The 15,874-nt window shown below is 36.8% G+C and overlaps 1 protein-coding gene across 2 annotated transcripts in view; it reads left to right on the top strand.

The window, feature by feature from the left end:
- The window catches only part of WDR70 (WD repeat domain 70), a 290,352-nt gene that overhangs the window by 99,082 nt on the left and 175,396 nt on the right, over positions 1-15,874 (top strand). For both annotated transcript variants that reach the window (XM_045787291.2, XM_087867918.1), the window contains one exon: positions 15,010-15,086. In XM_045787291.2, the coding sequence (XP_045643247.1) occupies positions 15,010-15,086 (77 nt within the window). The remainder of the gene's footprint in view (positions 1-15,009; positions 15,087-15,874) is intronic.

Raw genomic sequence — 15,874 nt, 5'->3', positions numbered from 1 at the left:
CCCAAATATAATCACTAATAACATTTGTTTCTATATACCTTTATTTTCCTTATGCATCTAAAAAATGTTTTTCTGATCATATCAGGACCTTTACATCAGTTTTTGCTTGAAGATATGTTTTGCATGTTCTCCAGCTTGGGATTTTGTGCAAATGTTTCAGGGGCTGCAGTAAGGTGAAAGGAGAGGCCTCAAGTTAGGAGTGAGGGGCAGGGGGCCTTCCACTTCATTCAGAGGAGTTCTGGTTTTGTCTGTTTTATGTGTTGGAGTTTTTCATAAGATATTCTTTGAAAATTTGGTTGGGCTGCTTATTTAAAATATGAAGATCCCTGGGCTGGAGTTCATGGGATTATTGGTTATTTTATCTGGGGAAAATAGGACCTTACTTTTTTAGGTTTAGATGAGTAATATTAAATCCAACAGAAATCCAACTGAGTAAATTTGAATATCTAATTATCTTTATTCAATGATTTATGAATTGGGCAGTATCTCATCTAGCAAATAGAAGTTATGATGAGCTGTACAAAATGGAATGTTTTTAAAGGCAGACAGAGAGTGGGACAAGGAATTTATAAATAGGAAAAAAAGGATTATTCCAGCAGGATTATACCCTCTTTTGGGGGGACAAAGGGGTCTGTTGGTTGGATTACCTCACTAGTCCTGATCAGGAAATTCCAGACTGACTAGTTAAGATGACATTCCTAGGGGAGTTTGTATTTAGGTTAGGTATTAAGTTTCTTTTTGGTGCTGTGGGCTTAGCATGAGTGACTCCACTTTGGGCCTATTGTTTCTCTCTCTCTCTCTCTCTCTCTCTCTCTTTTAACGTTAGGAAAGTAAGACAAGGATAAGCAGGAATCAACCTTTAAACTATTTAAAGCATACTTTAAAATCTGTAGTTATATTGTCATCTAAAACTCATTTATTTTAAACCAGAATATTGGTACATTACTTCCAATCAGAGTGTGTGTTTCTTTCTTATTTTGAAGTCTTACACACAGTTTGCCTGAGATTCAGACGGGGCTCTTTGGCCTAGAGCCCACAAATGTGTAACTATTAAATTTCGATTCTTCATTGAGAAGTATTCCTATACATCAAGACTCCATAACAAATAAGTATTAAAAGTGTTTTCATGGATTATTAATAAGTGAATGCCCATGATTGTAATCTTATAATTTCATTTATTAAACTTCCTTTTATCAATTCATCTAAAGTTGATATTGTTAAGTGAATTTCCTTTGGATTGTCTTCAGCCCTTTTCAACATCAAAACAATTGTTACATTTCTTTCTTAACTACATAATTAAATTGGGAGAGGACAGGCTCAGGGGACCCTGGAATCCTTGGATCTTTAACTGGACAATTTCTCAATGAATGTACTGTAATTATGGAAATTAGAAGCTTTATAAGTAATTACAGGAAAAACATGTTTTCAAATAGCTTTATTTATATTTGAATAGTACACATAGTTATTCTGATATCCAGCCACTCCAAAAATTTGCTATTGCAAATTTGGAGATGAAACATATTAGTCATATCCTTTTAATGGTAAATCCTGTTTCCTAAGAAGTAAAACATTTTAAACTGTGAATTCTAGGTATATTTTTGTTTCCGAAAACAATTTTAACTGATGGTTTTAACCACAAATATAAACTGTAAAAAGTGCAGTGATTGGAAGTACATTGTTTCTTTTTAATTTCTGAATATTTTCAGAGCTTTTTATCTAATAGAAACTCCCTAACACTGGTTTCTGTCCTTTTGACATATCCCCATCACTTTGGGGATAATTTCTTGCATTCTGGTACAACAGAATGTTCTTGGCTCATCTTGTACTTTTCCTGCTCTGATGTTACCCATTTCTCCATTGATCCATGTCTTCTTTTAATAGGGAATTCTGTTTACAAGTCTGGATCTGGGCCCTGGGTATGTTCACTGATGCTGGGGTGTCATTGCTTCTAGACTGTTTCAGGAGAGTGAGCTGGAATGGGAAATCAACTATTTGTGTGTGAGTTTCTGTGTTTGTGTGTATAAAATCATGAGTTCACATTGATAACATCCAGTAATCCTGATCTAAATTCCTAGCCTTTCTCCATTTCATATTTGTATTTCACTTCAACACTGAGAAGTTTGACTTCCAGCATCATCACTACTTTCATTCATTTGTTCATTGCTACCATACACAGAAAGTAGTTTCAGAATTGCTACACTCGTAGTCCTGGTTGTAGGCAGAATTCTAAGATGGCACCCAAGATTCCCTGTTCCTCCCCTTGAGTGTGGATGTGAACTATGAGCAGTTATATTGTATGGCACAGTTAAGAAAGGAAGATTATCTTCAGTGGGTCAAGTTAATCAGGTGGGCCCTTAAAGGGATTGAGCCTTTCCTGGCAAAGAGATTTGAAGTGTGGGAGGGATTTGACGTGAGGGAGAGTTCTGTTGCCTGCTTTGAAGTTGTAAGCATAACTTACCTGATGAAGTTGGATATGTAGCTAAGGCAATTTCTAAGCAAAATGTTGAGGGTACTGCCTGATTTCTTCTTGCTGCTTATAGGAAAATATAAGAAAAAAAAGTTAAATTGAAAGAAGTTTTATTAAAAGGGAACCAGGACTAGATGATTTAGTTAATTTTGAGCCTATCTGGATGGCAAATAATGTTAAAATGAAGAAATTGCTCTTCTGAAAGTGTGGTTCAAAGAAGAAACCAAGAGTGTACATATAACCTTTTGCTAAAACCTCAGAAAGATCATAAGGTCAGATTATTCAGTTGTACTGAAGGCTTTTTTCAAGAAATTAATGTGTGCTTCACAGATTTTCTCAATCAAGCCAGGTGACCTCTAGGAAGCTTAAGGATATTACTCCTTAGCCATTTCAACAGGAGTTACAGATAAAGAGGGGATTATTTTGCAAAGATTTGCAGGCATGGCTTTTGTCTAATTTAGATTCAACATAAGAAAGCTTCTCATTTGTTGGCTTTGAAGATGGAGGAATCCATGTGGCAAGGAAGGCACACAGCTTCTAATCACTGAGAGCAGCCTCCACCCGACAGCAAGGAAATGGGCATCTCAGTCTTACAACTACGAGGAACTTGGATTCTGCCAGTGACCTGAGTGAACTTGGAAGCAGATTCCTCCCCTGAACCTTGAGAGAAGAACACAGCCCTACCACGATCCTGATTTCAGTCTTTGAGACCCTAAGCAAAGAATCCAGCTACTTCGTGTTGGACTTCTGACCTCCAAAACTGTTAGTGTCTTAGGCCACCTCCAATTTATTAGTTAAGTTTGTGGTGATTTATTACACAGCATGGATAACTAATATAGTTCTACAAAAACCGGACATACTAAGTAATAATGCAAGTCCATGAGGAGGTCATAGTGATTGTGATCACACGGAAGAGCAGGAGTTGGCTTTCAGTGGAAGGAGGGAATATATTTACAGTGGGAATGGAGGGATTATAGTGGGCTCATACCCAGATATGTTTATAGGTTGTGGGTCTTAGGTAGGAAACTACAAGTGTCACCATCTGCTGGCAGGATCATTAATTTTGTGTTGGGAGATGTTGGGATGAACCCTTCAGAAAGATAGTAAAGACTTAGAATAGCTATTGACAGTTGTGAGAGAAAAACGACTAGAAGAACTACGGGAGCATTAAGGGCTATAGAATGTAAATTTGCAGAGATAATCATTCTGCGTATTTGTATGATGTTCTTGAGTCTTATTCAGGAGCCTGGGTGTCTGAATGGAATACAGTGATGAGAAGGAGGGATTTATTCCAGAGTAAAAGTTATGCATTGTAGGTAATGCAAAAGGACTTTAAGGTTTATGCCTAAGGAGTAGATGATAATGAAAATAAAGTTGAAGAACTGGAAGATAGGAGGTTATGTGACCAGTAAATGGAATATCTAGAGCCCAGAACATATCAGCTGAAAAATATTTGTTAAATCAAAAAATATTGGAAATTCATGGTTTCAGAAAAGGAACTATTTGTGGTCATGGCAGAGTTAGCTGTAATTGGGGCTGCTGAAATACATTGGAAGAGGTCATTGGAGTTGAGTAGATCACAGAAGAATGAATTTATCTCTTGAACGTATGGATGGATTTTAAAATCACTCAGGAATTAGAAGAACTTGGACTTCAGAGTCTTTGATTCATAGAAGGAAATGACTAAGAGTGTGGATGGATTACAACAGGGGTCGGCAAACTACAGGCTGTGGGCCAAATCCGGCCTGCACTCTGTTTTTGTAAAGAACATTTATTGGAAACCACTGTACCTGTTCATTTACTATTGTCGGCAGCTGTTTTTATGCTACAGTGGTAGAGTTGAATAGTTGCAGCAGAGATTGTGTGGCCTGCAAAGCTTAAAATACTCATTATCTGGCCCTTTAGAGAAAAAGGTTGCCAACTCCTGCATTAAAGCTGTGAACGTTTTCTTCAGCAAGATGAATGCACACTAAGTTTTACTGACAATTTTAGGACCTTTTGTGATTCCTAACAGCCAAAGAATGGACTCTGGTTAAGAAAAACTTTTGGATCAAAGTTCACATTGTATTCTCGTCTACATTTCATCTCATCGTGTGAGTTGCCTCTGTTAGCTCACCAGGCCAAAGACGTGGGCACTTTGATTTTGGTGGGTCACAGAGCCTCACCTTATTCAGTGACTCCAGATGGCACTGCATCCGAGCAGGTGTTTACAGTTCTTGTCATGTGGCGGCCACAAGAGTATGTATAGATTAGTACAAATCAGCATACATTGCGCCGCGCCTCTGCCCCGTCTGTGTGTATATGTGTTTAGAGGAAACCAGTACTGATCATGGTTCAGTAATGTCCTCTCTTTAGGGAAAGTATAACATTTATGAGAAACAAATAGATGCTTAATTCTTCTAGGCTATTTCCAGTTAAGGCTGTTAAAAAAAGAAAGGGATTTTTTTTTTTTTTCAGGAGTGCCTATGTTTAGATAAGGGAGAAAGAGAGAAAAACTAGTTTATTTGATGAAAAACTGTTTCAGTCACTGGCTGTTCTTTAATAGGTGTCGCTTTAAAATTTTTTCCGCTAATGTTAGCCATGGTACTGAATCTGTTTAGATCCATTTAAGAATCCTTAGTTGAACTTGATTTTTGTTATGACTAATTTTGGTCACTGTTTTAACACAGGGTACTTAACATTCCCATTGCCTTTGTCATGCTCCTATCTTACAAACAAGAAACAACATTTGCAGTCTTTTAGATTTTTTGTAGTCTAACCGACTTGTGTTCATACTCTAGGTACTCAGCAGCTAAGGTGCCCACGTGTCCTTTTGATCTTAATGTCTTTTGTAATAGGGATCATTTTCTTTTGGTTCTCTTAAAAATATCCTTTATATTCCAAGATGCTGTTTCAACTCTAATCAAGAAATATCAGTAAAAAACCCATTTTCTGGGGCTTGCCTTCAAGACCTGAATGGTCTCAATGAGTTGTTGGGTTGCTGCTTGGACAACGTACTAGAAGTGAGGTTCTAAGGACTAGACAGAGCAGCATCCATCTGTAGAATCCCTGAGTCTGCGAGTGGGAGAGGAAAATGGTGAGTGGGAACTGATGGGGATGTAAGCAGACTATGCATTAGATGACAGGGCCAGGCAGACCTGTCAGTGGAGATGGAGTTCAGTTAGGCAGAGGACGAGAGTGCAGCAGGTGTGGAGGAGTCTGCAAGACTGAGGAAGCCAAGGCAGCTTAGGCTCTCTACTTGGAGACTCTCTATTCTGTTCCGTAGCTATGTGTATATCCTTTCATTAATACCACACTGCCTTGATTATTGCATCTTTTTAGTATATCTTAGAATTTGGTGGTGTGCCTGGGTGGTTAAGCGTCTGCCTTCAGCTCAGGTCATGATCCCAGTGTCCTGGGATCATGTCCCTTGTTGGGCTCCCTGCTCAGCAGGGAATGTGTTTCTCTTTCTCCCTCTGCCTCTCCCCCCTGCTTGTTCCCTCTCTCTCTCTTTCAAATAAATAAATAAAATCTTTTAAAAAATTTGGTTGTGTGCTCCAACTTTGTTCTTTGTCTCAAATTATTTGGGCTGCTTTAGTTTCTTTTTTAAAAAAAGTTTTTATTTTAATTCCAGTTAACATACAGTGTTATATTAGTTTCAGGTGTACAATATAGTGATTCATCACTTACATACATCATCTGGCGCTCATAATGACAAGTGTACTCCTTAATCCCTATCACCTATTTCATCCATCCCTCACCCACCTCCCCTCTGGTAACCATCAGTTTGTTCTCTATAATTAAGAGTCTGTTTCTTGGTTCCTCATTCTTTCTCTTTTTTTCTCCTTTGCTCATTTGCTTCATTTCTTAAATTCCACATGTAAGTGAAATCATATGGTATTTGTCTTTCTCTGACTGGCTTGTTTCACTTAGCATTATACTCTCTAGCTCCATCCATGTCCTTACATATGGCAAGATTTCATTCTTTTTTATGGCTGAATAATATTCCATTATATATATATGTGTGTGTGTGTGTGTGTGTGTGTGTGTGTGTATACACGTACACATACCAATACACTTGTACTGCTTCCATAATTTGGCTATTGTAAATGGTGCTGCTATAAACATAGGGATGCATGTATCCCTTTGAATTAGTATTTTTGTATTACTTGGGTAAATACCCAGTATGATTGCTGGATTGTAGGGTAGTTCTATTTTTAACTTTCTGATGAACCTCGAAACTGTTTTCCAGAGTGGCTGCACCAGTTTGCATTCCCACCAATAGTGTACGAGGGTTCCTTTTTGTCCTCATCATCGCCAACACCTTTTGTTTCTTGTGTTGTTGATTTTAGCATTCTGACAGGTGTGAGGTGATATCTCATTGTAGTTTTGATATTGGGCCTTTTTAGTTTCTTTAGTTTTTCACATACATTTTAGAATTATCCTGTCTATACATACGAAGAATCCTGCTAGGATTTTGTTGGAAATTATTTTGAATCCTAAGATTGTTTGGAGGGGTGCCTGGGTGGCTCCATCAGTTAAGTGTCTGACTCTTTATTTCAGCTCAGGTCATGATCTCAGGACAGTGGGATCGAGCCCTGTGTTGGGCTCTGTGCTGGGTGTGGAGTCTGCTTAAGATTCTTTCTCTCTCCCTCTGTCCTCCCCCCGCCCCTGTTCGAGTGCTTACTCACTCTTTCTCTCTCTCTCTGAAAAAAATTTTAAAAAATATTTTAAAAAGTTAAACATCATTTGGAGAGAATTGATATCTTAACTCTATGGAGTCTTTCAGTTCACCAGCAGCAGTATATCTGTCATTTATTTAGGTCCTTTTTTCCTTTTATTTAGGATTTATAGTTTTTAGCATAGAGCTCCTGAACAGATTTCATTAAATTCATACTTAATTTATACTTAAAAATTTCATTTTTAAGCCATTATAAATGGCAACACTTAAAAATACCTAGTAGAATTGGCCAGTATAGCCTGTAGTTTTCTTTTCCCTTTTCTCCAAAAAATTTAAACTATGAATTCCATTTATTTAATAACTATAGAACTATTCATGTTATTTCTTTGTTCTTGGGTTGAGTTATGATAGCTTATGACTTTCATGGAATTGGTCCATTTCCTCTAAATTAGCAAATTCGTGTACATAGAATTTTTAGTAATATTTCTTTAGGGTCATTGCTCATATATTTTTTTTCCTGATGTTGGCAATTTATGTCTTCTCTTTTTTCTTGGTCTGGTAGAATTTTTCAATTTACCTCATTTGTATTTCTCTGCTGTAGTTCTGTTTTCAAGATTGATTTCTGTTCTTATGCTTTCTTTTTGCTTGCTTTTTCTAGTTTTCTAATTCCTAATATTTTAAGGTGGATGCTTTAAATATGGAGACTTGCTTTATCTTTTCTTTTTTAGAAGATTTTAATCATAATTAATTAATTTAGAGAGTGCACAAGTGGGGAGAGGGGCAGAGGGAGATGGAGACAATCTCAAGCAGACTCCAGGCTGAGTGCAGAGCCTGGCGCAGGGCCCAGCCTCATGACCCTGAGATCATGACCTAAGCTGAAATCAAGAGTTGAATGCTTAACCAGCTGAGCCACCCAGGCACCCCATAGGTGTATGTACACTTATAATTGCTATGTCTTTTTGGTGAATTGATACTTTTATCATTATATAATGTCTCTCTTTTGATTTTTCTTCTGATGTCAACCTTGTGTGATATTAATATATTCACTTGAGTTTTTTAAAAAATTATTGTTTGCTTGGTATATTTTGTTCTGTATTTATTTATTCAACAACACTTATTGAGTGTCCGCTAGACAAAGCCCTCATGAAATTTATATGCCAGTGGGGAGACATTGAAAATATGCAAAAATATATATCACTAAACCAGAGACTAGTAAGTGCTATGAATTAAGGTGAAGCCAACTAAGGGGATGGAGAGTGCCTAGGGAGTTATAGATAGTCAGGGCAGCCTCTCTGAGGGGATGGCATTCAGGCTGAGAACTGGATGACGGATCCACGAGGGAGCCAGCCACATGGATATCTGAGAAGGAGTCATGCAGAAAGAGGAACAGCAAAGGCTGTTCTGTTCAAGGCCCTGAGTCAAGGTTCTTGTTACATCTTTTTAAATTCTTTATTTTTAACCTTTCTATATCATTATATTTCGAGTTGGATTCTTGAAAGAAGCATATTGTTGGGTCTTGCTTTTTAATGTATTATGGTAATCATTGTCTTGTAATTGATATATTTAGCTCATTTAAGTTTAATGTAATTATTGATATGGTTGGATTTAATTCTACCATTTCAAGGGCGCCTGGGTGGCTCAGTCATTAAACGTCTGCCTTCGGCTCAGGGTGTGATCCCAGGGTCCCGGGATCAAGCCCTGCATCAGGCTCCCTGCTCCGCTGGGAGCCTGCTTCTTCCTCTCCCACTCCCCCTGCTTGTGTTCCCTCTCTCACTGGCTGTCTCTCTCTCTGTCAAATAAATAAAATCTTAAAAAAAAAAAAATTCTTCCATTTCATTGTTTTTGCTTCCTTCTGTTCTCTGCTTCATCTTTCCTGATTTCTTTTAAATTATCTGAGTATTTTTAGAATTTCATTTTTATTTACCCATCAGATTTTAGTTATGTCTCTTTGCATAGTTTTTTAAGTGGTAGCTTTAGGGAACTATAAAAATATATTTTAAATTTTATATAATCTTCTTAGAATTCATATTTTACCATTTCAAGTATAAAATAGAAATTGTGCAACCACATAGGCTCTTCCTCCAATCCTGATGTAGTTGTTACACTTACATACGTTGAAAGTCCCATCAGGCAATGATAATAATTTTTATTTTCAACAAGTTGAAGGTGAATAATATTTACTCAGATATTTACCCTTTCTTTTGGTGTCTCTTTATTGCTTAAATTCCGGGTTTCTCTTTGTTATCCTTTCCTTTTTACTTGACTTTCTTTTTTAATTTTTAATTTTGAGATAGAATATATATAACCATAAAATTCACCCATTTAATGTGTATGATCAGTGGTTCTCTTTGTTATCATTTCTCTTTCACTTGAAGAACTTCTTTTAGACTGTCTTTTAAAATTTTTAATTTGAGATAGACTACCATAAAATTCACCCATTTAACGTGTATGTTCAGTGGCTTTTAGTATATTCAGTGGTTTTTAGTATATTCATGGAGTGTGCAGCTATCACCACAATCAATTTTAGAACATTTTTATCCTCCCCAAAAGAAATAAAAAGTGGTGATAGTAAAAAGATCAGTGGTTGCCAGGAGGTAAGGGGGCAGAGAGTGGTGATTAGGCAGAACACAGAGGATTTTTAAGACAAACTAGTCTGTATGATATTATAATGATGGATGCATGTCATTATAAATTGTTCATATCCATAAAATGTACAATATCAAGAGTGAACCCAAATGTCAGCTATGGAATTTGGACAATAATGATGTGTCAGTGTAGGTTCATCTGTTGTAACAAATGTACCACTTTAGTGGGGGATATTGATAATAGGAAGAAGCTATGCATGTGGGGGCAAGGGATATATGGTGAATCTCTGTGTCTTCCTGTCAATATTGCTATGAGCCTCAAACTGTCTTAAAAAGTAGTCTATTAAAAACAAAATACTCCCTGTCCCTTAGCCATCATCCTCAACTCTACCACCCCTATAGCACTATGCAACCACTGATCTGCTTCTGTCTCTATAGATTTGCCTATTCTGGATATTTCACGTAAATGGAATAATATAATATGTGGACCTTTCACTTAGCATTGTGTTTTTAAAATTCATATAGCATGTATCAATATTTAATTTCTGTTCATGGCAAAAATAATATTCTATTGTATGGATGTACCACATTTATCTCTTCTTCAGTTGATGGACATTTGTGCTGTTTCCACTTTTTTTTTTTAAGATTTTATTTATTTATTTGACAGAGAGAGAGAGACAGCCAGCGAGAGAGGGAACACAAGCAGGGAGAGTGGGAGAGGAAGAAGCAGGCTCCCAGTGGGGCAGGGAGCCCAATGCGGGGCTCGATCACAGAACCCTGGGATCACGCCCTGGGCCGAAGGCAGATGCCTAACGACTGAGCCACCCAGGTTCTCCTAATATTCCCCAACTTTTGAAATAAGTTGCAGCCATCATGCTCCTTTACTCCTAAATTCTTCAGTGTGGTTTTCCTAATAACATATTTTTTTACATAATCATGAATTTAACCTTGATAAAATACTATTGTCTAATCTGTAGTCCACAGTTGTCTCAACAATCTCTTTTATGATTATAGTTATGGTTATAACTATAACCAGCTTAGTAGTCATACCTTTCTTTTTTTAAAGATTTTATTTATTTATTTATTTGAAAAAAAGGGAGAGTGAGAGAGCAAGCATGAGGGTGGGGGTGGGGCAGAGAGAGGGAGAAGCAGGCTCTCTGCTGAGCAGGGAGCCTGACGTGGGGCTTGATCCCAGGACCCTGAGATTATGCCCTGAGCCAAAGGCAGATGCTTAACCATCTGAGCCACCCAGGCACCCCTGCCTTTTTGTTTCTCAATTGGTAATAGTTCCTCTGCCTTTTTTAAAAAAAAAAAAGAATCTGATATATTTGAAGACTATAAGCCATTCATTTTATAAATGTGTACAAGTTATAAATATGTAGCAACAGATACAGGATTTGATTTTGCCCATTTTTCCTCATCATTAGAGTTTGGGTATGCATTTCTAAAAGTGTCACAGAAATGCTGTTGTGTCCTTCTTACATCCTCATATCAGGAAGTACATGATACCAGCACATCCCAGTATTGGCGGTGTTAATTTGATCACTTGCTTAATTAAGGTAGTGTAATACCAGATTTCTTCCCTGCTATTTTCTCTTTGTACTTACTAAGTAATTTGCAGGGAGATTTTGAGAGTAGGGAAATACCCTCCCTGTTCATTATCAAGCTTTTCTCCAGTAGTTTTAACATCCATTGATGATTCTTGTGTGAATCAATTATTACTGTGATGATTACAAAATGGTGATTTTTCTAACTCCATCATTCATTTTGTATTTCTTATAATATTGCAAGGAGGAGCTTTCTCTTATTCATTTATTCATATATACCAGGAGTTCCTAGTTTAGTCAGTCATTTATAATCCATTACTTTCATTGCTTATTTTGATGCCCTAATTGTCCCAGTAGAAGCCCGTCAACCTGTCCTTTATTCTTTAACATATCCCCATCATTTTTGCACTTTCTTATTTTTTGGCACAACCAAATGTTCCATGTTCATCTTGTATGAACAAGAGTCAAACATTTCTTCAAGGAGCCCTATTTCCTTTTAGTGGAGAATGCAATTTAGAAACCAGCATCTCTGTGCTATGGTTGCTGGGGTGTCATTGCTTCCAGCCAATCTCAGTATACGAAGCTTGAGAATAACTTACACACATGCATATACACCTATATCTATATCTACCTATTAGAAATCGTGAGTTCATATTGATATCCCTGATTTCAGTCAAATTCCATAGGGTTCATTCTAGTTTTTCTTTCCACTTTTGTAACTCCCTTTTCCAACAGGGAGAAATTCGGCTCCCACTGTCCTCAAAAGTATTTCTTCATTTGCTTAATTCTTCATTGTAATGAAAGCTGTTTCAGAATTCTTAATGCATACCACTGCAAAAAAGAAACAAATGTATTAACTAGAATTCAGTATTTATAATTCTTTTGGTCTTTAGCCTGAGAGTATATATTAGTTTCCTAAGACTACTGTAATAAATTACCACATACTTGGTAACTTAAAACAACAGAAATTCTTGCACAGTTCTGGAGGCCAGAAGACTTGGAATCAAGGTATTAGCACAGCCATGCTCCCTCCAGTGGCTCTAGGGGAATCCTTCCTTGCCTTTTCTAGCTTCTGGTGACTCCAGGTGTTCCCTGGCTTGTGGCCACATAGTCCAGTCTCTCTGCCTCATTTTCACAGAGCTTTCTCTTCTTTGTGTCTTCTCTTCTGACTCTCTAAGGTCACATTCATAGCTTCTAGAGGTTAGGACATGAGTAGATCTTTTGGGGGGGCCACCATTTAATCTAATACAGAGTATATGGTTACTTGGGTTATTATCTTCTATTTATTATTTCAGTGTATTTGTTGTTCATTTGAAATGCAAGAGGGTTCATTGGTTTCTGCTTATATGGAATTTTAGGTTCCTCTCAGCCTTATTCGTTTGTTTTTGAATATGCAAAACTTCGACAGTTTTAGAAGTCTAATAACAAGTTAATAAAGAATTAAAAATTGTGACATTAATTATGTAATTAAGGAAATGGACAGATATTCGGGTGGAAAACAACAGAATGGGCCATATATACTTAGTTATAAGGCCAGGTCATATTATTTGAATAAGTGCTATATAAACTGAGATTGAAGGAATGAGAAGTCAGTCATGTAAAAGTGGAAAAAAAGAGCTTTCCCACAAGTGAAAAAGCACGTGAGAAGGTCTTGATGCGGGGAAAGAGCTGGGTGTATTAGAGGAAATGAAAGAAGGCCAGCAGATTAGTGCCTGTTGGGGAAGAGGGAACACAAAATAAGTGCAGTTGTAAAGAAAGCAAGAGCCAGAACATGTGAGTTGTTGTGGACTATGTAAAGAGGCTGGAGAGCAAGTGGGGGACAATATAAGCTTTGGCATTTTTTTTTTAAAGATTTTATTTATTTATTTGACAGACAGCCAGTGAGAGAGGGAACACAAGCAGGGGGAGTGGGAGAGGAAGAAGTAGGCTCCCAGCAGAGGAGCCCGATGTGGGGCTCGATCCCAGGACTCCGGGATCACGCCCTGAGCCAAAGGCAGACGCTTAACGACTGAGCCAGCCAGGCGCCCCAAGCATTGGCATTTTTAGTTTAGAATTTTTAGAAATTGGCATTTTAGAAGAAACACTTCTATGTGTTTGTGTACAAATATATGTATATATAAATATATATATTTAAAGATTTATTTATTTATTAGAGAGAGTGCAAGCACTGGGCATGGGTGGGGGCAGATGGAGAGGGAGAAAGAATCCTAAGCAGACTCCACTGAGTCTTGATCTCACCACCCCAAGTTCATGATCTGAGCCAAAACCAAGAGTTGGACACTTAACCAACTGCACTACCCAAGCTCCCTAGAAGGATATTTTTAAAAGACTGTATCGATTGCCAGGTGGAACACATGAGGCAAGAATGAAAGTGGAGAGGCAAGTGGCAGACCTGTTACAGTATATAATAACTGACATGGAGGAATGAGGTAATGTTGACCTCTCTAAGAATGGTGAAGTGAATAAGGAGAAAAGCGGATAGATTTAAGATGTATTTTGGGTTGAGCTGACAGGACTAGCTAGGGGATTGAATTTGGGTGGAGAGAGGTTTTAGGTTTATGGTTGTTGGAGTATTTAAGGATAACCTCCAAGTTTGTAGTTTTAGCAACTGTGGAAGAAACTGACTGCAAATGAAGTGGACATTAAGAATCAAGATTTCCTTGTTGGCCTGCTATTATGTTTGAAATGCCTATGCAGATACAAGTGTCAAGTTGATAGTTAAATATGCAGTCTTAAGCTCAGGAGAGAAAATGGACTCTCAAACCCCCATCTAGTCCCATTACTTCAGTTCATGCTTCTCTACTGTACATCTCTGGACCCCTTTTGTACCCTATCAACATAAGCAGATTGTCAGGAGTTGGCCAGATCTGTTTGAGGTATTGTGGGCCATTTGGACTGTGTATGGTCTTCAGGTTTATATGTGGGTACTCCAGTTCCAATTCATTCCTTCCAGAGAGCTACAGTTATTTTCCTTTTAAGTCATTTAAATATGCACATTTTGCTCCTTATAGCATAGCTTTATTTGGGATCTTTACAGAACAAGAGATTTTGCCATTATTAAGTATTAGGCTCTTTTCTGCCCCATCTGAACATACTGTATAAGATCACTCTAGCCAGCTTTGCACCTAAAAGGGAAGTGTGTGTGTATATTCATGTTTGATATGTACTCTGTGGTTGATTTGGTTTGTATGTCAGTTCGTCTGCCAACATTACACATTACAGTATTTTTATATTATGCTCTATAATTAGTAGGGCTAATCTTCTTGAATCATTTAAAAGATATTTCTCCTTCTCTCTCATATTTATTCTTATAGATGTAGAATCAAGATCACTGACACATTTTTAAGTGTGGATTTTTTTCCTTAACCTCTTGTTCTTGCCTTGATTATTTGTATATACTTTCTATTCTTCTTTTCCATTGAGGAGTCTTTAAAGAAGGGCCTCTTTCTTATTATGGTTTTTCCATTTGTTTCCTAAAGAGAGGCTGTCAGTTTCCTTTCTATTTCCTTCCTTATTAAGCACCTGTTCTGTATAAGTGCTGTGTTAATTTCTGGGCAGGGGAGTTATACAGTGAATTAAACAAAGTGAAATAAAGCATATTATGAAATAAAATTGGAAAAGTATAGTATGTGTGCTCTTGGGAGGACTAAAAAGTTACTTTTAAGTATGATATGTCAGTTTCTGGTCATTTTATTTATTTTTTAAGAATCTTTCTAAAATATCTTTTTTCCTATATTTTTATTTTTTAAGGGTCATACAGCAATGCTTCATACTGGTTCATGGCATCCCAAAATAAAGGGAGAATTTATGACTTGCTCAAATGATGCGTGAGTACTGTTGATAATTCATCTAATACATTCATATCTTTCGGTATTTAACATTTGTGTTGTAACAAACTTGCCAATGAAGTAGGAGGTAGAGTATTGGGAATCCTGATGTTTACATATTCATGGTCTTTACTTTGTTTTACCTGATAGTATAAGGTTTGTTTAAATAAATATGGAAACTATGAAAAAGAGAGTTGGTATAAATTCTAGTACAGTTTATTAGGGAGCTCAGTGGGTCAGACTGATGCTATTAAGTGGACTCAAATGACTTTGAAGTTGTCACTAATAATTTGTTACTTTTTATAGTAAAGATTGATTTCTGTCTGAGTCTAATACCTAATACAAGTTTAAGTGATTGCTTTTTGGAAATAATAACTGAAAAAATTGTTTAAATGGTTATTAAGATTCTTTTGCATTATATCTGTTGGCCTAGGACTCAAGAACATTACAGGAAATATTTGAGCAGTTTTTTCCTCTATTGTTATATTGTAATGATTAATTTTTAGTATTCAGAGTGGTTCATAAGAATGCACTATTTGTAGTTTTATAAATTACAGTGGAAAACCTTATAAATTAAAAAATACAGATGGTGTTATTTAGGTGAAACACTATATTTTAGATTAAAAAAATTGTTGTTTTTAGGTTATTTTGTCTCATCTTTTTACTTTCTGATATTTATAATTCACCTCATTTACCTTCAAAATTCCTGTTCACATTCTTGGATAGTTTATGTTTTCTGGAGTTGATCTTTAGGATAACAGACAAAAGATAAATTTCACTTCCATAGC

Source organism: Ursus americanus, chromosome 15 (genome assembly GCF_024610735.1).
Source record: "Ursus americanus isolate L20-20 chromosome 15, mUrsAme1.1.p, whole genome shotgun sequence".
Classification (NCBI taxonomy): domain Eukaryota; kingdom Metazoa; phylum Chordata; class Mammalia; order Carnivora; family Ursidae; genus Ursus; species Ursus americanus.
Note: the sequence above shows the minus strand (reverse complement) of the source record. Positions and strands in the feature narration are given on the sequence as shown.